This window comes from Lactuca virosa, chromosome 9 (assembly GCF_052849685.1).
Source record: "Lactuca virosa cultivar CGN04683 chromosome 9, Lactuca_virosa_CGN04683_v6, whole genome shotgun sequence".
Lineage (NCBI taxonomy): Eukaryota > Viridiplantae > Streptophyta > Magnoliopsida > Asterales > Asteraceae > Lactuca > Lactuca virosa.
In genome coordinates this window covers 116,905,070-116,927,130 of record NC_136434.1, presented here as the reverse complement: position 1 = coordinate 116,927,130, position 22,061 = coordinate 116,905,070, and the positions used below count along the sequence as shown (strand labels likewise).

The 22,061-nt window shown below is 33.5% G+C and overlaps 2 protein-coding genes across 4 annotated transcripts; one reads left to right on the top strand and one right to left on the bottom strand.

Moving 5' to 3' along the window:
• The first annotated feature begins 7,459 nt into the window (after positions 1–7,459).
• LOC145136026 (uncharacterized) lies at positions 7,460–9,135 on the top strand. Of its 3 annotated transcripts, none has more exons than XM_079070230.1 (3): positions 7,460–7,525; positions 7,656–8,723; positions 8,808–9,135. In XM_079070230.1, the coding sequence occupies exons 2-3, from the start codon at positions 7,723–7,725 to the stop codon at positions 8,989–8,991; spliced, it is 1,185 nt and encodes a 394-aa protein (XP_078926356.1). In that variant the 5' UTR covers positions 7,460–7,525; positions 7,656–7,722; the 3' UTR covers positions 8,992–9,135. The 3 variants fall into 3 exon arrangements, with proteins under 3 accessions (XP_078926356.1, XP_078926354.1, XP_078926355.1); XM_079070228.1 differs by having other exon boundaries at positions 7,460–7,566; XM_079070229.1 differs by having other exon boundaries at positions 7,466–8,723.
• A 10,857-nt stretch (positions 9,136–19,992) lies between these two features.
• On the bottom strand, positions 19,993–21,020 carry LOC145136082 (tRNA dimethylallyltransferase). The gene is made up of 2 exons (XM_079070276.1): positions 20,490–21,020; positions 19,993–20,200 (listed from the first exon to the last, which is right to left on the bottom strand). The coding sequence occupies exons 1-2, from the start codon at positions 20,873–20,875 to the stop codon at positions 20,095–20,097; spliced, it is 492 nt and encodes a 163-aa protein (XP_078926402.1). The 5' UTR covers positions 20,876–21,020; the 3' UTR covers positions 19,993–20,094.
• Positions 21,021–22,061: the final 1,041 nt, after the last annotated feature.

Below are 22,061 nucleotides of genomic sequence, written 5' to 3'. Positions count from 1 at the left end.
GGGGACCTTAGCAGAAGAACAGTTGTCCATGGAATATTTCTTTAAAAGTTCAGTGGTGTATTTCTCTTGATGAATGAATATCCCTTGCGGAATTTGTTTCACTTGAAGTCCTAGAAAGAAATTGATCTCTCTATTCATGCTCATTTTGAACTTGTTGGTCATGAGCTTAGCAAATTCATCCACCATGCCTTGATCAGTCGAATCGAAGATGATATCATCCACATATATTTGTACAAGCATAAGGTGGTCACCATTAGCTTTTCTAAATAACGTGGGGTCAATCACTCCTCTCTTGTACCCGGATGAGACGAGAAATTCAGAAAGAGTCTCATACCATGCTCTTGGGGCTTGCTTCAGACCGTAGACTGCTTTTTCAAGCTTGTAGCAGTGGTCTGGGAATTCAACGTTTTCAAACCCTGGAGGTTGCTGAAGATAGACCTCTTCTTTTAGTTCCCCATTGAGAAAGGCACTCTTAACGTCCATTTGGTGTACCTTGACGTTCTTGTGGGCTGCGTATGCAAGGAAGATCCGGATAGCTTCTATGCGTGCTACCGGAGCATACGTTTCATCGTAGTCAATGCCTTCAAGTTGACTATACCCCTTTGCAACTAGCCTTGCCTTGTTTCTGACTACCGCACCAGATTCATCCAGCTTGTTTTTGAACACCCATCTAGTGCCAACAATGGAGTGACCACGTGGCTTTGGAACGAGCTGCCAAACTTTGTTTCTTTGAAATTAATCTAGCTCTTCTTGCATTGCAGCTATCCAGTCAGGTTCAAGCAATGCTTCTTTGATCGTTCTGGGCTCTACCGAGGACATGAATGTTGCGTAGTGGCAGTGGTCAGATAGGTCCTGGGAAGATCGAGTTTGGATGCCTGCGGATGGGTTGCCGATGATTTGACCTGGTGGGTGGTCCTTCGTCCATACATGTAGATGGGGCTGCAGATGATCAGCAACTGCGGTAGAGGGAATATCTTGAATATCAGAAGAAGCTGCGGTGGGGGATAGCAGTTCCCCCTGGATTTGAGAACATCCTGCTGAGTCATCTTGGTTTGTTGGAACGAGAGTGGAGTTTTCTTGAACGGTTGGGAGAGGTTCCCCCTGGATTGCTGATGGGAGTTCCTCTGGAACCTGAGAAGGTTCCCCCTGGACTGCGGATGGGAGAGTGATAATCCTTGGATCGGTGCTAGTGTCAATGTTTTCTATGATTTCATCAACTGAATCCGAAGATACGTTTGATGGTATTGCTTCTCTGTGGATGGGACTTTGAACAGCATCAGGTACTGGAACCTCGACAGTTGTTGCTTGATCCGGAGTAGAGCTTTCCCCCTCAACCGGAGAGGTGAAAGTATTGAGAGATGCTACTTCAGATAGAGATGGTCCAGAGACATCAACGTGTTGTTGTTGAGCTGCGGGTGACACAAGAACCTCGGATAGTTTCGTCGTTTCAACAGGATCGAAAAGATCATCATAATTGACTTCAACTAGATTCAAGGGTCCTAAAGAAGCAGGAATGTCACTCTCCATGATTGCAGTGGTTTCAGTGGATGGAGGGGCGTTGCGGATGTGAGAATCATCAAATTTCACATCGAAGCTTTCAATGATCAGCCTTGTACGCCTGATGAGCACTCGATAAGCAACCTTGTTAGTGGAATAACCAAGGAATATGCCTTCATCAGACTTCGGTGCAAATTTGTTAAGCTGATCGCGGTTGTTGATCACGAAACATCTACAACCAAAGATATGAAATAAACGAACATTTGGTTTGCGGTTGTTAAGGCCCTCATATGGTGTTTTATTGAGGCGTTTGCACACAATGCTTCGGTTTTGGACAAAGCATGCGGTTGCTACAGCTTCAGCCCAGAAGTAGAGAGGAAGATGGGCAAAGTTAAGCATGGATCTGGCTGCTTCTACTAGAGTGTGGTTCCTTCTTTCAACTACTCCATTTTGTTGCGGTGTATATGGGGCTGAGAAGTTGTGAGTGATGCCCTTTGACACCAAGAAACTGTTGAGAAGATGATTAGTGAACTCAGTGTCATTATCACTGCGGATGCGTCTAACTGGAAGCTTGATCTGAAGTTCGATTTCTTTGATGAAGTTGATGAAAATCTGCGGTGTCTCTGATTTGAGTCTGAGAAAGAAGACCCATGTGAAGCGTGTATAGTCATCAACAATAACTAGTATGTATTTCTTGTGGTGGAGACTGGCTACGGTTGATGGACCGCAGAGATCAATGTGCAATAGCTCCAGAGGTTCAGAAATAGAAGAGTCCATTATCAGAGGGTGACTTGCTTTGGACTGTTTACCACATTCACAAGCCGGACAGAGAATCGTTGCCGAATTTGAGAATAGGGAGACCTCGGACTAGTTCTCCTGTGACCAAGTTGTTGATGTACCTGAAGTTGAGATGAGCTAGCTTGCGGTGCCATAGCCAGCTGACTTCTGATACAGCTTTGGACAGGAAACATAACTGCGGTCTGCCAATGATCAGAGAGACATCTAAGGGGTACATGGTACCTTCGGATCGGGATTTGATCAGGCATGTGGTCCTGTCACTTGTCATTACGTAACAAAATTGATCATCAAATTCAACACGATGTCCTGCTTTACATAGTTGGTCAACACTGATGAGATTGTGTTTGAGGCTTTCTACATAAGCAACCTTCTGAATGGAGAAGTTCCCCGTAGTGAGAACACCGTAACCGTGGATGACACCATTCGCATTGTTGCCGAATGTGACATTTCCACCATTGCATATTGGCCAGAAATCCCGAAGGTACTCTAACCTTCCGGTCATGTGCAAGGAGCAGGCACTGTCAATTAACCACTCATCTTCTTGTTCCTCCTTGCACAAATCCTGAGAATTACACGGTTAGTTTAGGCATCCAAACTAGTTTGGAGCCTGAGGCAACTGATGTGTTTCTGAATGATGCATGGACCGAGGTTGCAGGGACAGGTCTCTTGTCAACTTCTAGTCCTAGTCCTGGGTGTTTGATCAGATCTGGAGTGTTGTGAGTTTTGGAAAAAGTATTAGGTTTCTGACTCTGATTGGATTTGACATAAGATAAATTCTTCTGACAACTGAACTGACATTTACAAAAGGAGGTTTTGTTTTTTGTTCTGACATTATGTTTGGTCAGTGGTTTAAAGGATGAATTGGACTTGTTACCGGTCCGAGGTGGGTAATTCCTGACATAAGTGTTGTTGGATTTCGAAAAAGTACATTTTTGAAAAGATTTTGCACATGTAGATTTTTGAGTTCCTTTTGGTGGAGTTGGTAGAATACACTTCCATTTGTTGAAATTTTGACGTGACTTTAAAAGTGTTGGTGTGGGTAAAATACCTTTCCATTTAGGATCATTTGAGGAATAGACCTGAAAACCATTGTTTTGAAAAGACTGAACACCCCTTTTTGTTTTGACAGAGGAAGCAGGAGTGACTTTTGAAGCTGGACTTTCCTTTTTGTTTGTTTTCTTGATAGGAGAGTTTTTTGACATGTAGTGTGAGAAAACAAATTTTTCTGGACTCTTGGACTTAGGAATTCTGACATGCTTCTTATTTTTTGAAAAACTCTGTCTGTTTGTGCCTCGAGATCTAATTTCCTCTTTGAAGGCCTTTTTGGCCAAGGATTTTGGTGAACCGCAGTCATTGATGTTCAACTGCGGTTTCCTGGAATTCTTAGGATAATTTTGAAAACGTGGGCTTGAGTCATCCGAACTTGAAGATTCTGGGATCTGAGAGCATTGTCCCACTTCAAAGTTCTCTATAGGTAATTCATGATGAATCGCCTGAAGAGTCATAGTTCCTTTTGCTGAGGACTGTGGTAGTGATGTTTTAACTACTGCAGAGTAAGTCTGAGTTGAGACTGCCGTGGGACTTTTGTGAGATTTTTGACTGCAGTGTGATGAACTGCGGTCTGAGGACAGAGGTGGAATTAGATCACATGTGTGACCCTCAACAACGATTTCTTCATCAACTACGAATGATGTTTGAGAATTTGGATAAACGGTGTCACAGATAGGAATTAGATCACATGTGTAACCCGAAACCTCAGGCACTATTTCCTCAATGACACAGTTATTGCTTAGACTATGCAGTCTACCGAAGTGAGTTTTGATATCTTCGGGAAAGGTTTTGTCATTGACAGGGAAATAAAATTCTCGGTCCGGAGGGACATACAGTCTGTCTTTGTTGAACCGGGGTGAGGAATCCATTGCGGTAGGATATCCATTTGACCAACCCCAATTGTATGTATTGTCCATGGTTCCATTGTTCACCAAATTTTCAATAGCTTCACTTTCATTAAACAATTTTTCAATTAAGAGATTTAAGCGTACAATTTCACTCTGAGCTAAATCTCTCTGATTCAAAGCTATCTCTAATTGGGTTTCACTTAACATTCTTGCATCTTTTTCTAACTCTAGGTCCTTCTCTAACATAGCCATCTTAAGTCTTTTGTTATCTAGTCGTCCTCTTACGTGGAACATCTCTTGGGACGCAATGTTCTTTTCATCTAAGGCTTTGTTATAGTCTGAAAGGACGGCGGCACACGTGTTATTAAGATCATCTATGTAGGGTTGACAGTCATGCATGCTATAATTTAGAGTTTGGATCATGAGTTTTACCTATTCGACGATGCTTAGAGTTCCATCTTTTGCCATGTAGCAGTAGTTCTTGTTCAGCGTTGTAGACCCATCATCATCCGCAGTGGCCAGCAGGCAAATTTTCCCTTTTCCTTTGACATTGCTGATGGCTTCATCTTCGTCTCCGGATGACCAAACTTGATGGTCTCTTTTGACATGGGCCACGTATGCCCTTGTCTTTTCTGCCTTTTCTTTGTCTTCCAGTTCTTGAGCCATTCTAAGGTAGAAGGCTCGGTCTTTTACTACATTGGCCTTACAATCTCTTGCAAAGTGATTCTCTTTGTTGCATTTGTGACAAATTACAACATCAGTCTTGTCTTTTGAGGGAGTACCGGAGTCAGTGGTTTGAGGAGACTGCGGTACCTCCTTTGGTTGATTATTTTGAGATTGCGGTGGTGGATGAGAACTTTTGGGATATCGAGAATGGTTATTCTGGGAACCGAAGTTACGGTTGAATGGAGGTTTGTTGAACTGCTGATTCTTGCGGAAGGAAGGAGGTGGTAGACGGTTGAACTGTTGGATAACCAGAGCAATAGCCTTCTGAAATTCTTCTTCATCATCATACTCTGAATCAGCTTCGTATGACTGTGGTGGAGTGTCATACGAGGAAGAGTAAGGTGACTGCGGTGGAGTTTGTGCTATGAGAGCAAGTGGTCCTCTAAAGTCAGCACAATCCTTGAGTACGGTGGATTCTTGTGCTTGCAGCTCTCCATAGAGCTTGTAGAGTGACAAAGAGTGAATCTTTCTATCGCCTTGGACTATCATCTTAGCCGTAGTCCAATGTCTTCCCAAACCATTAAGAAACTGAAGATTGGTTTCATGGTTACTGCGGATGGTGCCCGCATTGGATAACTTGGTGACTATCAGGTTGAACCTTTTGAAGGAGTCTTCCAAACTTTCACCAGTATGAGCTTTGAAGTTGTTGAACTCATTGAGTGCGGTAGTAAGCTTCTTGTCTTGTGCTTGTTATGAGCCTTCGTACAAATTCTTGAGAACTTCCCAGATCTCTTTTGCTGATTTGCAATTTATGATAATATCGAAGTTGTCAGGAGCAACTCCACATGAGATTTCATAAAAAGCAACAGCATCATTTTCCATTTTATCGAGATCATCCTTGGTGGGACGGCTCATGACTGGTTGACCTCCTCCTAATCTGGTTGTAGCGTCGTCGGTTTGAACAGGTGTAAGTACTGGGACATGTGGTCCTTCTTCTACGGATCGCCATACATCTCTACCAAGTCTTCTCAAGTACCTTTTCATTCTTTGTGACCAGTGATGATATTCATTTGCTACCAGTATTGGGGCTCGGTTAGAACCACCAACACTGTTGGAAACATTCAGAGATAACGATTGAGCCATTTTGAAGTTGTTTTTTTTTTAGAGATGAGCTTAAGTGGTATAGAAAGCCTTTTGAAAAAAAATCAGAGTTCCGTTTTCAAAAAGCAACCACTATGGCTCTAATACCAATTGTTGAGAGAAAAACTTAGAGATACACTTGAACAAAACGTTAGAACAAGTATATTGCGGAATAGTTAATCTCAAAGGATCTGAAAGCTCAACAATAATATTAATAAGTTAGAGTTAAATAGTTAGAGAGTTAGTTGCGGAAATGTAAAGAAATAGAAATGACGACAATTGTTATATCAAGAAAACACACAAGTTGATTCATAACAAGGAATGCATTCAAACCGAGTTAATAAGGTAGATCAAACTTGGTGATTAAGTCTCAAAGACTTGCTCCGAAGAGAGGTTATAATCAGTTATGTTCCAGTAACAAGTAAGAAGTGAAGAGTAGAAAGATAGAGAAATAGAGAAGATAACTTTAGAGAAATGTATTTAGAATAGAAGCATAAATTATCCGTATTGGATACAAGAGAATAAGTCTCTATTTATAGAAACTCAGAAATGCACTAGATTACATCTCTATACGTAGCCATGCAAGGCATACTGGATAATAGAGTGTATTACAATAAAGACAAATGAAGTAATCTAGCTAAGTTGACTGCGGTAGCAAGAGTCCGGTTGCGGTTGCTGATGAAAAGACTGACTGCGGGTGCTGAAGTGGCTGCGGTAGCAAAGTTCAAGAGGGTCACTTTCATGATTCAACATATTGGTTATTCCAAAGTTACGTCTTTTTGTAAATTATTTATTTGAAATTAAACACTAAACCGACAAAAATATTAAATTTAAACTCAAAAATTATAAATTACTAAATTATTATATATATATTAAAGTTGTGGAAGAAAGGAATAGTAAAGTTGAGTAACTTTGTCCAGGTCTGGTCCCCTGATTTACATATCCGGTCCCTGTACTTCTTTAATTAATTTATTCATGTCCTTTTGTTTGTGTTCCATTCAACTTCCCATTTTTTTGGCAGAATTGGTCACTGTATTATTGTTGGAAGTTAGGAATACTAAATTTGGATATTTTTTGGCAACTTTGCTCATTATTCTTTACCCATTTTGACACTTTTGGTCCTTGCAATCAGTATTTTTACACTTTTTTGGAACCTTTTAATATTTAAAGTTTGGCCACGAAACTTTAACGGTTTGACAACTTTGATCCATTTTCTAAAAAGTTGCTAATTCCTACCCCTTTAATTCTTTAGCCATTTTCACACTTCTGGTCCTTCCAGTCAAAACTTTTACATTTTTTGTCCGAGGCAATGCACGGACTTTTCATCCTTGCATTTTCTATGTCTGTCATATTTATCAATTCGAAAACAACATTGAAAGCTTCTGGTCGGCGTAGCGGGGTAACCTTTCTAGTTTAGAATTAAAAGTGAAAAAGTAAAGTTAGTTTAGCCATTTGGCTGTAGTAAACACACTCACTCCGATGATGCTTTGCTTGATTCACAGACTTATCGAAGGGCATGGCTGATGGTTTGTAATCTTCACTCTTAAGCGACTAGGATACTATTATTGTATGTTCAGCTGTCCAAATTTTGTTTATTTCTTTATTTAATCTTTGTTGGCATTATGGTTATTCTGTTTTTCTGAACTTCGGACCTAGGGTTTGTTGGAACGCAGTGATTGTTAACTTCCTTGATGAAGGAAGCCATGTCGAGAATGTTAAAGTGATGAAAAAGATGGCTCTCGTAACTGATTTTGCTAAGGAGCTAGACAATAACAGAAAAAGATGCCTCGAAATAGAAAAAAAGAGCATAATGGATGAAATTGAGTGCTTGATTTTGAAAGCCGAGGTCGAAAACTTAAAGAAAAAGAACAAGGAACTTGAGGAGCAGATCGCAAGGTTTCAGAAGGTCATGATCAATGAAGAAAAGGGGAAAATGACGATAATTGATCTAACAGGTGAAGAAAACGAAAAAGATGACTTTCTTCGGTTAATGATCAAAAACAAGGTTTTGGAGCGTGAGAAAGAAAAAGCTGAAGTTGAGCTTCGTTTATGGAAGGAAAAGGTCAAACAGTTGGTGTCACAAGTTTGTGAATTGGAATCATTTGAAGAAGATGGAAGCTTCAATAAGAACATTGCCCCATCAACTCCAGGTTTTGCCCCTCCCCCTTCTTCTGGAATTATCGATATTAGTGATGAAGATGTAAGTTACGATGATCAGATCCCAAAAGTTCAAAATCTTTCTAATTCAATCTTGAAGAACATTGATGAAGATGATATGGATTGTTCTAAACTGCATTCTCAAGTTTCTATAAAAAGAAAAAGATCTTGCAGAATAGTTACAAGCGATGATGAAACAAGTAATGATGATGATGATGATAATACTCCAATTTGCTCACTCATAAAGAAAGTTAAAGAAGATGAAAGTAGGCAGCCCTTAAAGAGGCTGAGAAAATTAGATGACATCATTCTTGATTCTGAAATTGGTGATGGATATGAAGATGGATCAAATGAATTTAAAGTAACTTTAAACAAGATTAGAAGCAAAAAGGATTTGAATTTGAAGTGGGATTTAGAGGGAGATATGTTAGCTGATTTTAAGAAGGATCCTGAATTGTGTATGAAGGCTGTTTGTGTTCTTTATCGACAACAAACAAAAGATGAGAAAGAATGTAAGGGAACAATACATCAAAATGCACGAGGGTTTAATCAGACTGATGTATTAAGGTGAGTTTATTATTATTATTTTTTTTAATAAAGATTGATAATTTATGATTTATGATTTATGATTTATGATTATAATGTTTATAGGGCTAGTAAGGTGTCTGAATTTTTGACTGATGGAGACTCAAGTGGTGATTTGAACAAAACAGTTGAAGAGTTGAGAAGATATGACACAAAGGGGATTAAATTATGCATGACACTTGCAGTTAAATATTCAAAGCAATTGTTTGAGATTTACAAGAACAAAGAAGATCCGTTTTTCGTGCCTTAATTACAAAATAGGTGAATCTGTTTAATTTTCACTTGTTTATTCGGTTAATATTATCATATCTAGCACTAAATGTTTTGATAAATAATGTCGTTTTGTTTAGGGTAGACAGAATTTAATCTCTGTTAATGTGAATATTTATATAAAATGCAGTTTAGATACAAATCTCTTTCTAGAAATGCGTATATTCATCCATGATATAGTTATTTTGTTATGATCATTTTTGCAAATTACAAATTTGCTCCTACGTTTTTGTCAAGATCGCAAGTTTGGTCCAATTTTTGAAATCTAACGTTAATGCTACACCTCCGATTAAAGTTCATGTATTTTAAAAGGGGTAAGGTGGGGAAATTTCGAAATATATCCATCTTATAATAAAAATGGTACCTATAGTGAAATTATTTATCAGTTTTCATTTTGAAATTATTATGTTTAAATCTTAGAACTAGGGCACTTGAATTTATATCTTATTAAAATACTTCTTCCTTTTATAAGATTAAAAAGAAATTATTTATCAGTTTTCTATAAAATATCAGAGACTGGTTTCGATCCAGTGACCTGTGGGTTATGGGCCCACCACGCTTCCGCTGCGCCACTCTGATTTTTGTTAATAATCTGGTTAAAAATATTATATCAATTGTTTTATTATGAAGAATTAAATGTTCAGATTATATCAAAATTTAAAAGCAAACGCATTTATTGAACAAATAATCAAATTAACGATCACAGGTATCAAAATCAAACCCAATCAAACTGGACTAAAACCGTTGGGCTGATTCGGGTTCAAGCCCAAATGTTACAATTTACAACTTAAAAACATTAAACCTTCTCATGTTAAAAATAATATTAATATTAATATAAATATAAATATGTTTATTTTGTTCGATAAGTGTAATTTCGAGCTTCAGAATTTGGTTTTTGGCTTTTGTTTTTAGGTTTTTGGAAGTTCTTAGCCTAATATTAGACACGCTTACTTTGTTTGAGCAAACCGGATAATCGGTTTTTTTCTACCAAGTTCCAACAAGAACAAATAGGTTTTGGGTAAACCGGATCAGACTGAAATAGGTTTTGATCCAATATTAAAGAGCAGATCTATATAACCGTTTACTGAGCGGATAGGAACCGATTTGAAAGATGTATTATTTTTTAACTTTATAAAATGCAAAAAATGACATCAAATAGAAATAGTAAAAATGATTAGTCATCGCTTAATAGTCAGGTTACTAAATTTAATTACGGGTCATTGCCTATATAATTGGAAATTGTGTGTGTGTTTTTTCATCAAACCAAAATTTTGAAATTCGTCTATAGTCATATGCACTAGACAATTATCATACATACTTATAAAGCTAACATTTTTTCTTGAATCTCATGCATTTGAAACCCCCTTTTTTAAATTTCTCAAACCACATTCATTTGAAACCCCCTTTTTTAACTAATGCAACTCAAAAGTTTTCTTAATTATGATTTAACACTCAAAAGTTTTATAACTTATATTATGTTTAATTAGCATTTAGTGAAAAGTTTACTATAAAAAGGCCAATCTTTTGTGTCTTTTGTGTTATATAAAATCTTACATGTAAGAAGGATTTGAAGATATTGTGATTCAAAAGTTTTCATATAGTTGAAGCATTCACGATCCAAATATGATGATTTGAAGAAATGGGTTATGTCGCATCGATTGTAATTGTAATATGATTTTTTCTTTCAACCAAAACAAGTGAAGCTTTTCTATTCTTTCTTTATATTCAGTTTTTCATTTAATCTTTATATGTGATTTGTGTGTATTACTCAATTTTGAATGTGACTCTCCAAACATCAATGTTTTGTTTGGAATATCTTTCTGATTCTTCTTTTTCAAGAAAAATATTTTGATTGCAGGTTAGTGAAGAATTGTCATCAAGTTTCTATGGTTGAATGGTGTTAAATGAAGAAAGAAGATTCATAAAATAGATATAGGTTTTTTTGTTTGAGCAAAGTTGACGAATGTTAGTTTTTTCTTTTGATTTAAATGTATGTTTATGTAACATCTTTATTTATATATTCAACCACCCAATGCTCTTATTTATATGATTGTATTTTTTCTATTTTGATTATGTTTATTTTCTATTATTTTTTTGTTGGGTTATCCTACACAACATATTTAAAAGACAATATTTAAAAGATAACATAATTTTGAACATTTGATATGTAATTATGATAGACTTATCATGATATGTTCTTCATATGAAAGTAATTTATCCATATTACTACGACAAGAATTACATATGACATTTACGAAAATATATATATATATATTATATGTGATTTGTTTAACATTATATGCACCTATGTATGTTATAAATTTATAATTAAATATCTTTATGTTTAATAATTGAAGGGATTAAAATGATGCATCAAAACCAATTATTTAGACGAATATAATAATAATAATAATAATAATAATACATTTCCAAGTACCGCATTCATTTGAAACTCACACTACAACTCAAGAGTTTTCTAATTTATGTATATTTATTAGTTACAACTCAAGAGTTTTTAACTTATGATTATTAATTAGTAATCACTAATAACTTTTTATTTTCCATTCTTTTATAAGGTTGTAAAGTTTTGCTCATTAAAAACATTAATGTATTTGAAGAGATTTGTGATTTAAATATGAAGAGTTAATATAAATGTTATAATAGATGTTTTAGTGTTTTTATGTTATTAAAAGTTATAGTGTTTATTTTACATATTTTTTATTATTCGTTGTATATATATCTTTTTTAATACAAATGTTATAATAGATGCTTTTCTATTTTTATGTTACTAAAAGTTGCAGTTCATATTTTTGTTCATATGTTTTGTTACCCGTTATATTATCATTCATTTGATATATAATTTACACAATTTTAAACGGTTTATAAAATTATCAAATAATTGTATATATCACAATGACTTAAAAATTAAACTATAATGTTTAATAAAACTAATATGTTAACTATATGTTTGCTTTACTACTAACATTTTGTTTCAAAGTATAAATATTAAATAATAATTTGGTAAAAGTTATTATTTTAACTATATAATTCTATTCTCGCGCAACGCGCGGGGATTTGCCTAGTACTATATTATAAAGGAAACATTTTTCCTTTCACCACATTCATTTGAAACTCCCATGCATTTTTCCTTTCACCACATTAATTTGAAACTCCCATGAATTTTCAATTTCTTTCTAATAATGATTATAAGTTGGTTAATAAGGTTAAATAAATATCAAACCTAAAGTGTAATCATATATAAACTAAATTTCAATATTAAAAGAATATATTTACTTCTACTTAAAAAGCTATGTTTTTTTTTTTACTTTTAACATATTATACTTAATTTATTAGTTTTAATATATTGTTGGATGTGAACTTTTATCATTTTAAAGATACAATTTTGGAACAAATTGTATAAAATATTTAAATTATTAATTTGAATATAACATTACAGGGTCAACTTAAATATAAATTTTAGTTGAACTTAAACAACCCAAAGATTATTTTGTAAATAGTTAAAAGTGATTAATTGTAGTGTCTTTCTAATAATCATTATAAGTTGGTTAATAAGGTTAAATAAATATCAAACCTAAAATGTAATCATAAATATATACTAAATTTCAGTTTTAAAATAATATCTTTACTTCTACTTATAAAGTTATGTCTTTAACTTTTTACATATTATACTTAATTTATTAAATTTAATATGTTGTTGTATGTAAACCATTATCAGTTTAAAGCTATAACTTTTGAACAGTTTAAACAAAATACTTAAATTGTTAATTTAAATATAACATTATAATGTCAACTTAAATATAAGTTTCAGTTCCACTTCAAAAACCAAAGAATATTATGTAAATAGTTAAAAGTGATAAATTGTAGTGATGCATGCAAAAATAAATTTTAATCTCAATTTAACTAAACTATTTCCTAACGATATTTTTATAATCGTTAAAAGTTTTTAAATAAATAGCTTAAAATAACTTACAATAATAATAGTTAAAAATAATTGTATATAAATGATTATATTGTTACCTTTAAAATCAAAAAACAATGTTTGAGGTTTTAAATAATTATAATGATAGAAATTAAAACATTAAGCAAATAAATTTTAAAAAATTAATTAACAATAACAACAACTATAAATAACATCAAACCATATATTATATTTAATTTTATTCATGTATAACTCGCGGATAGAAGTTATTCAAACGATTGAGAATATGCAGTTATAATAGATGTATATATTATCATATAATTCCAAATAATCAATATATTATATCAATTTAGTATACGAATTATTATATCAAATTTAACATCAACGTTATTGTTATATTAAAAAAAACATATATTTGTAAAAATTTCAACTATATAGGTGTTTCTACGTAACGCGCGGGCATTCGCCTAGTATACTTATAAAAGAATCATTTTTCCTTTTCACCACATTCATTTGAAACTCCCATTATTTCTTCCTTTCACCACATTCATTTGAAACTCCCATAACTTTTCAATTTCTTTATAATAATAATTATAATTTGGTAATACAGGTTAAATAAATATAAAACCTAAAGTGTAATCATATATAAACTAAATTTCAATATTAAAATAATATCTTTACTTCTACTTATAAAATTATGTTTTTTAACTTTTAACATATTGTAATTATTTTATTAGTTTTAATATATTGTTGGATGTAAACCATTATCATTTTAAAGGTGTAATTTTGGAACAATTTGTATAAGATACTTAAATTATTAATTAAAATATAACATTACAGGGTCAACTTAAATATAAATTTAGTTTAACTTAAACAACCCAAAGAATATTTTATAAATAGTTAAAAATGATAAATTTTAGTGCCTTTCTAATAATGGTTATAAGTTGATAATAAGGATAAATAAATATCAAACCTAAAGTGTAATCATAAATAGACTAAATTTCAATTTCAAAATAATATCTTTACTTCTATTTATAAAGTTATGTCTTTAAATTTTAAAATATTATACTTAATTTATTAGATTTAAAATGTTGTTGTATGTAAATCATTATCAGTTTAAAGCTACAACTTTTCAACAGTTTGGACAAAATACTTAAATTGTTAATTTGAATATAACATTACAGTGTCAACTTAAATATAAATTTCAGTTCCGCTAAAAAAACAAAGAATATTTTATAAATAGTTAAAAGTGATAAATTATAGTGACTAATGCAAAAACTAAATTGTAATATCAATTTAACTAAAATATTTCCTAAACATATTTTTATAAACGTTAAAATTTTTCAAATAAGTAGCTTAAAATAATTTACAATAACAATAGTTAAAAATAACTCTATATAAATGATTGTATTGTTACATTTAAAATCAAAAAATAATGTTTGATGTTTCAAATAATTATAATTATAGAAATTAAAATATTAAGCAAAAAAAATTTTAAAAATTAGTTAAGAATAACAACAACTACAAATAACATTAAACCCTATATTATATTTAATTTTATTCATGTGTAACTCACAGGTAGAAGTCATTCAAACGATTGAGATTATGAAGTTATAATAGATGTATATATTATCATATAATTCAAAATAATCAATATATTATACCAATTTAGTATATGAATTATTATATCGAATTTAACAACAACATTATTGTTATATTTATAAAAAAACATATATTTGTAAAGGCTTCAACGATATAGGTGTTTCTGCGCATTAGAATGTCAACTTAAATATAAATTTCAGTTCCACTTAAAAAACCAAAGAATATTTTGTAAATAGTTAAAAGTGATAAATTGTAATGATAAATACAAAAACAAAATTGTAATCTCAATTTAACTAAAATATTTTCTAAAGATATTTCTATAATCGTTAAAATTTCCAAATAAATAGCTTAAAATAACTTACAATAAAAATAGCTAAAAATAACTCTATATAAATAATTATATTGTTACCTTTAAAATCAAAAATAATGTTTGATGTTTTAAAAAATTATAATGATAGAAATTAAAATATTAAGCAAATAAATTTTAAAAAATTAATTAACAATAACAACAACTATAAATAACATTAAACCATATATTTTATTTAATTTTATACATGTGTAACTCGCGGGTAGAAGTCATTCAAACGATTGAGATTATCAAGTTATAATAGATGTATATATTATCATATAATTCAAAATAATCAATATATTATATCAATTTAGTATATAAATTATTATATCAAATTTAAAAACAACGTTATTATTATATTTTAAAAAAACATATATTTGTAAAAACTTCAACTATATAGGTGTTTCTGCGCGACGCGCGGGCATTCGCCTAGTTTCCAATATAATTTTCAAATTCGCTACTGAAGGTGTTACCAAGCTATGTTTGAACCTTATTTCTTACATAAACACAAAATTGTATTTGTATAAATATTATTAGATTTACCTTTTCGTTTTTGGAAAATTTTGAGAAATCAAATATACTTATATTTTTTCTTCCTACAATCATCTTACATACGTTTGTAAGTTGTAACAATTGTGTCATATTTAATAAAATTAATCATTTTTTTATTACACTTGTCGTCATCTAAAAATGATAGAATGATAGATAGAAAGAAAAAGTAGGACGATAATTAATTTCTCGCAGATTAATGATGTTGTCATGTAAACTCAAACCGTAGGCTATATATTCAATTAAAACTTTTAGCTTACAAACATTTATAATCGGCTTTAAATCGATAAAAACTAAATTTATTAACCTACTAGTTGTGAGACTCATGTATTATATGAGTTTATTATTATTATTATTTTTAAAGTTAAATATAAAGGTCTAAATATTTGATAAGTTTGAACTTATAAGAAAAATGAGAAAAAAAATATAAAATTATTAAAATTAAAGTGTTTTTTTTTATTCTATAAATTTATATAAATAAACAAAGAAAACTAATGAGACTTTAATTTTCAAATTACAAATTGTTTCGGTGCCATGCAACCCAAATGGACTATGCTACTCTTGGGTCAAGTACATACCAATTATAGTTATGGGCTTAGACACCTAATCCAACATTAAGACCATTTGCAATCGACTGAATAGTTTTGGACATAGAGAGACTCGGCGAGTCACTTATGTGACTCGGCGAGTCACTTATGTGACTCGGCGAGTCAGGTTGCATTTTCCCCAAAACCCCGTCTGATAGCGAGTGTGTGTTGAGTTGGAAGAGGACTCAGCCAGTTGGGTTCATTATGGACCTGAAGATCATCGTACTCGACGAGTTCAAGGATGAACTCGGCGAGTCCAAGGCAATATCCCAAACATATGAAGATGAACTCGACGAGTTCAAGGATGAACTCGGCGAGTCAAGGACTAAACACCTTAACTGAGATGAAGATAAGCTCGACAAGTTCAAGGATGAACTCGGCGAGTCAGTTGTAGAAGGTCCCGACTTTGTTTAAAGGAGAACTCGGCGAGCCCTTGTAAGGATCGGCGAGTAGGAACGAGTCTTGGCGTTTTCATGATTTAGGAACTCGACGAGTTGTGGGGCCAACTCGGCGAGTTGAGTCAACTGGATGTTGACTTTGACCTAGAGTTGACTTTGACCAAGGTGTTGACCTTGACTTTTGACGTTGACCAGGAAATGGTAATTAAGGAAGATTGTTATGTGTAGGATCTGAGAGGGGTTGATTCCGGCAGCAAGGACAGTTCAGACACTTTACAAGGTGAGTTACCTTCCAGTAGAGGTGGGTCTAAGGCACCAATGTCGGCCCACCAGTAGGTGTTCATGTATGAGATAATTTTCTTTGTGATAATTGTCTGGGTTGCCACTATCTGATATGCTTTATGTGCTAGGATGCTCTGATATATGTGTTAGTAGTAGTAAGGGTTAAATAGTCCCCGGATACCGGTTGAAAGATACCGAAGGGGTAGTCAGTACCCATGCATGCCTAACAACATGTTTATGTTATGTTATTATGTGGTAGTGGTAGCGGGTGAAATAGTCCCCAGTAGTCGGTTGAGATAAATCAATGGGTAAGTCAAGCACCCCAGAATGGATTGACATGGGTAAGTCAAGCACCCCATAATGGCTTGACCTGGGTAAGTCAAGCACCCCAGAATGGCTTGACATGGGTAGGTCAGGCACCCCATAATTGCCTGACAGTATGTTTGTTGTATGGTATGTGGTATGATGGGGGAACTCACTAAGCTTCGTGCTTACAGTTTACAGTTTTGTTTTCAGGTACCTCTTCATCGAAGGGGAAGGAGTTGGCACGGTAGCAGCGCATCGCACACACACACACCCGATTTCCGCACTATGATGTCCTTGGGATTGTACTCTGACATTATTATTATTCCATGACATGTATTTATGACATTTGGCTTATGGGTTATGAGTTTGATATGATATCGATGTTGTTTTTCAGTAAATGGTTTTAGAAATTACTTAATTAAAAACAAAAATTTTGGTCTTGAAAATTGGGATGTTACACCCCACGACTCCAAAAAAAGAATGACATATCTATAAATCTTGAGATACGACAACTCTTAGGATTATACTTGGTTTACCTATATATCCTCGAGTGAATTGACCACGTCATGTATTTGGACATTTTTCCCAAGCCACATGCGTATAATCCAGACTGCCAAGCATACCCGGAAATCCATGCATCTCTTCACGAGTCGAATATAATCTCTCAATATCACGTGTAGTTGGTTTACGCAAATATTCTTGTTGAAAAAGCTCATACACACATGCGTAAAACCAATCTACACAATCAATTGCGGTCCTCTCGGATATTTTGAATTATTCGTCAGATGCATCAAATGCTATACCGTATCCCAAATACCTAAGCGCAGCCGCACACTTTTGTATACTACTAAAACTCATTCTTCTTCTAGTGTCGGGTTTTTGTTTGAAAAAATCATAACAGGATTCTAAAGCATTACTAATACGTAAAAATATCGCCTTATTTAGACGGAAACGACGTTCGAATGCGTTATCATTGTAAAGACAATTATCGGCGAAGTAATCACGTACCAATAAGTCGTGTGCGACTTGACGATCACGATTGACGACCGCCCTTGTACGAGCAACATTTGAACTTTCTTCATCGTGAGTGTGTTGCACAACATTGAAGAAGGTCGAGATGAATTCCTTGTCATCATCTGAGTCAAATTTTTTTAACAATTCTTTATCCTCCATGTGTTTTTTGGTTTATAGAATGAGAGTAAAATATGATGAAATGTGAGGGTTTTATTAGATTTATATAGGTATTGAGTTTTTGAAAAAAAATAATAAAAAAATTAAAACTTAACAAAATGACCGTTGAGCGGTCAAAAGAAACGAAATGTTTTGATTGGTCGTTTGAATTCGTCGTCTGGAACACGGAAGAGCACGGCCAAGATCGACCACGACCAGCCGGGATGGTGTGCATGACCGTGGTCGTGGTCCAGCGCAACCACGATGGCCTTCGTTACACCCACACCGGATGGTCTTATCAAAAGAATTCAAAAATATTATATTTTGTCATTTAATCTTTGGTAGGGATGTCAACGCAGGCAAACGGGACGGGGAGTGCATCCCCCACTCCCGCCCGCGAAATTTCTTTGTTTCCCCATCCCCGCCCCGCCCCCGAAATGTTCAACCTTCCTATCCCCACCCCCGCCCCCGAATCCCCTTTATTACCCCCGCCCCCCGCCCCCGTTCCCTCGCCCCCGATTGATTTTGGGCTACATTTTTTTGGGCTAAAAAAAGTTGTTATTTAGGCTAAAAAAACTATTTTTTAGGTAAAAAATAATTATTTATAGCAGAATTTTACATGTTAAAAATAAAAAAGTTATGATATCTTAAAAACATTATACTAACAACTTAAAACATGTTTTTTGATGAATTTTGGAAGCTCAAAATCGTGTTATTGTTTATTATATTTATATGATTAATATATGCAAATATATGTGTAACTTACTAATGGGGACTTTCGGGACGGGATTGCCTACCCCCGCCCCCGCCTCCGAAATTAAAACAGAGGTTAACCTTGCACCCGCCCCCGTCCGTGCCCTTGATTTAAAAAAAAAATTCCCCCAAACGGAACGGGGTTCCACGAGAGTTTTTGACATCCCTAATTCTTTGGTAACCATGTCAAACTGTCCAAATATTGGATGTTAATTTACTTCATATTCCAATTTTTTGAAGACCTTGAATCATTCACTTTTCGTTGTATCCCACGTATTAATTGCATCTCGTTTAAGAGTAATAAAAGACTCACATGACAATAACATGGTTGAATGGTTGTTTGGATGAACTTCGGTAATCGTAGGTTATCAAAATGGTTAAATGACAAACTTTTTTTAAATCACGACTTCACCATGATTTCTTGAACCAATTAGGGCTCCTATGTCCAAATGTTGCATTCTGAGGTCATTGTTGCTTGAATAGAGTACGTGCCATATTTCACTCCTTCAACGATATATTTGTGTGGATTCCAATGTGGTATATTCCCTAATTCTAATTCAAAGAATTTAGTCCCTCCGACAGTGAACACAAGTCGAAATGTAGCCAAATATTCGGATTTCATTTCATAGGCACTACTTTCACATGGTTATATTGTACGTTGTCAATGCTCCACTGAAAGAAGATTGCAACGTGGCATTTATTAATGTCATTTTCTGAAACAAGAAAATTTAAGGAATCGAGAGTATGAAATATGAATGTATTACGAATTTTGAGAAAGGAAGTAAACAAAGCAAGCCACCGATGGTTGATTTTGCGAGATATAATCGATTAGAGTCATTAGACTATACTATTTAATATTTAAAAAACAAATAAATTTATCATTTCTTCAAATTTAAAATTTTATGCAGGATATTCGGTATGACTTTTGAATTTTGATATAAAAAATCGTCATTTACGCAACATTTCTTTGTTATGGGAATCTCAATTCTGAATTCATGTAATGCCATGACTTCTCATGTTTCAGCAACCATAAACATTATGCAACTAGCATCAACAAATAATTATTCATTCAACCCAATGAACAGACAATTAATAATCTGCAAACAACTAAAAACTCAGAAATTATGGAATCAATTTTTCAACTAGATCAAGGTCCTCCAAGTATAGCATTCTCGATATCTTCTCTGCTTAATGCATAACTAAATCTTCTCTCCATATCTTTATCCAGATTTCCAGGCCCGCTCTTTAGATACCTGCAATCAAATAACGTATTGATCATATGAACATCAAGAACATCAAATGATATGATGAATATTCAAATGAAATCTATAGACATCGATGACCAATACCCAAGATTGGATTTGAACTCGTCTGGATTATGAAAGCTTCGACATTTTACAATTAAACCCATAAAATATGATTGAATTAGAACGTTGCAACGAAAGAAACGAATTTCATCGAAAACCCAGAAGAATTATGCGTTATCAACTGTAAACAAGCTCAATTAAGCAAACAGTGAAATGGATGTGATTAAGAAGATACCTGATATAAAGGTCTGTGACATCAAGAGAGAGCTTCGCATGCCAATCTGGTTTTTCAATAAACCAAACAGCTCTATCGTCGTTGCTCTGAAAAAACCCTAATTGCTTCAACCACGCCTCGACGCAAGGTAAGCTGTGTGAGTATAATGGTTTCTTCTTGTCGGGCAAACTCTTGAGCCACTCGTCTTGAGTTGCGGATTTAGAAATAATTAGGGTTCTTTTGTTTGTTCTGGTTCTTCTGTGTGTTGAAAAATTAGAACATGGAAATGAATTTGGGGAAATTGAATTGGGGAAACTTGGAGAAAATAAAGAAGATAGATTGAAGTTTCTTGAGTTGAGTTTAGTTAAACAACAATAAGAGATTGAGGAAACCATTAAAGTTTCCATCTTTATTGCAAAATAAAGAAAAAACGAACTTCTTGTTTAATGGAGATTTGCAGATAACGATGATGAAGGGCAAGAAAGACGGGCTAAGGAACTACGTCGTATCAGTGTAAGTTGTGGTTTGAGGATAAGGGGTTACGGATATAAAAACAACTATTATACATATACACTTGATAAAAGAGTTTTATAATCCAAGATAATATTAAATCTAAAATAGTCTTCACATAAATTCATAACGTAAAATAGTCTTGACATAACACGGCATTATTATTTAAAGAGAAATTGGCAAATATAGTCAAATTTATTAATTACTTCGCACAAAATAGCTAAAAATTAGCAAATTACGTAATTTTTGCCACTAAAATTGTAAGTAATTAGGACCATCTATGAAATCGAAATTTCATCTGCGAACATACAAATCATTAATACACTACATATGCATCAAAGACTTATACATTTACATATGGACTTCATGCGAGTTTGACCAGGTCCATTTGCAATTTTGTTCTCCCATGTATAATTTTTTTTTTTACAAAACCTTTGTTTTTCCATCTTCCAACTTGGGAAAACTCTCTCCAACCAATCAAATATTCACTCATTTTAGTACAGAGAACCTAAACAATATTTCTAAAGAAATAACTAGTAAGCTAAGTTTTTTTTTGCGAATTTTTATATAAAATCTATCCATTTGTACGAATTCATAGTCAACAATTTCAGATTGCATAGTCAACCTTACCAAATTCATAGTCAAACCTAAGTATTGGTGGAATAAAATTCGAAAAAATGGCATATCGTAGATTGAACAAAACCCATATGCGATTTGGGATGAGAGCATATCGCAGATGGAACAAAATCATCGTAAAATCGCAGATGGGATGAAAGCATATCACAGATGGAACAAAACCCATATGCGATTTGGTGGAATAAATTTCGAAAAAATGGCATTTTTATAATCTTCGGCAAATAGCCGATAGATATGGAGGGAATAATAGATGGACTTACCAAATAGCAGATTGACCTCATCAAATAATAGATGAAATGTCAGATGTGATCTAACCATCTACGATTTTAGTGACTATTTTGAGTATATTATTTTTTAGGTTATTTTAAACAAAATAATTAGCAAATTTGGTTAAATTAACAAATTTCTCTTATTTAAATATAGTTATATTGAGTTTTCATTTAGTAT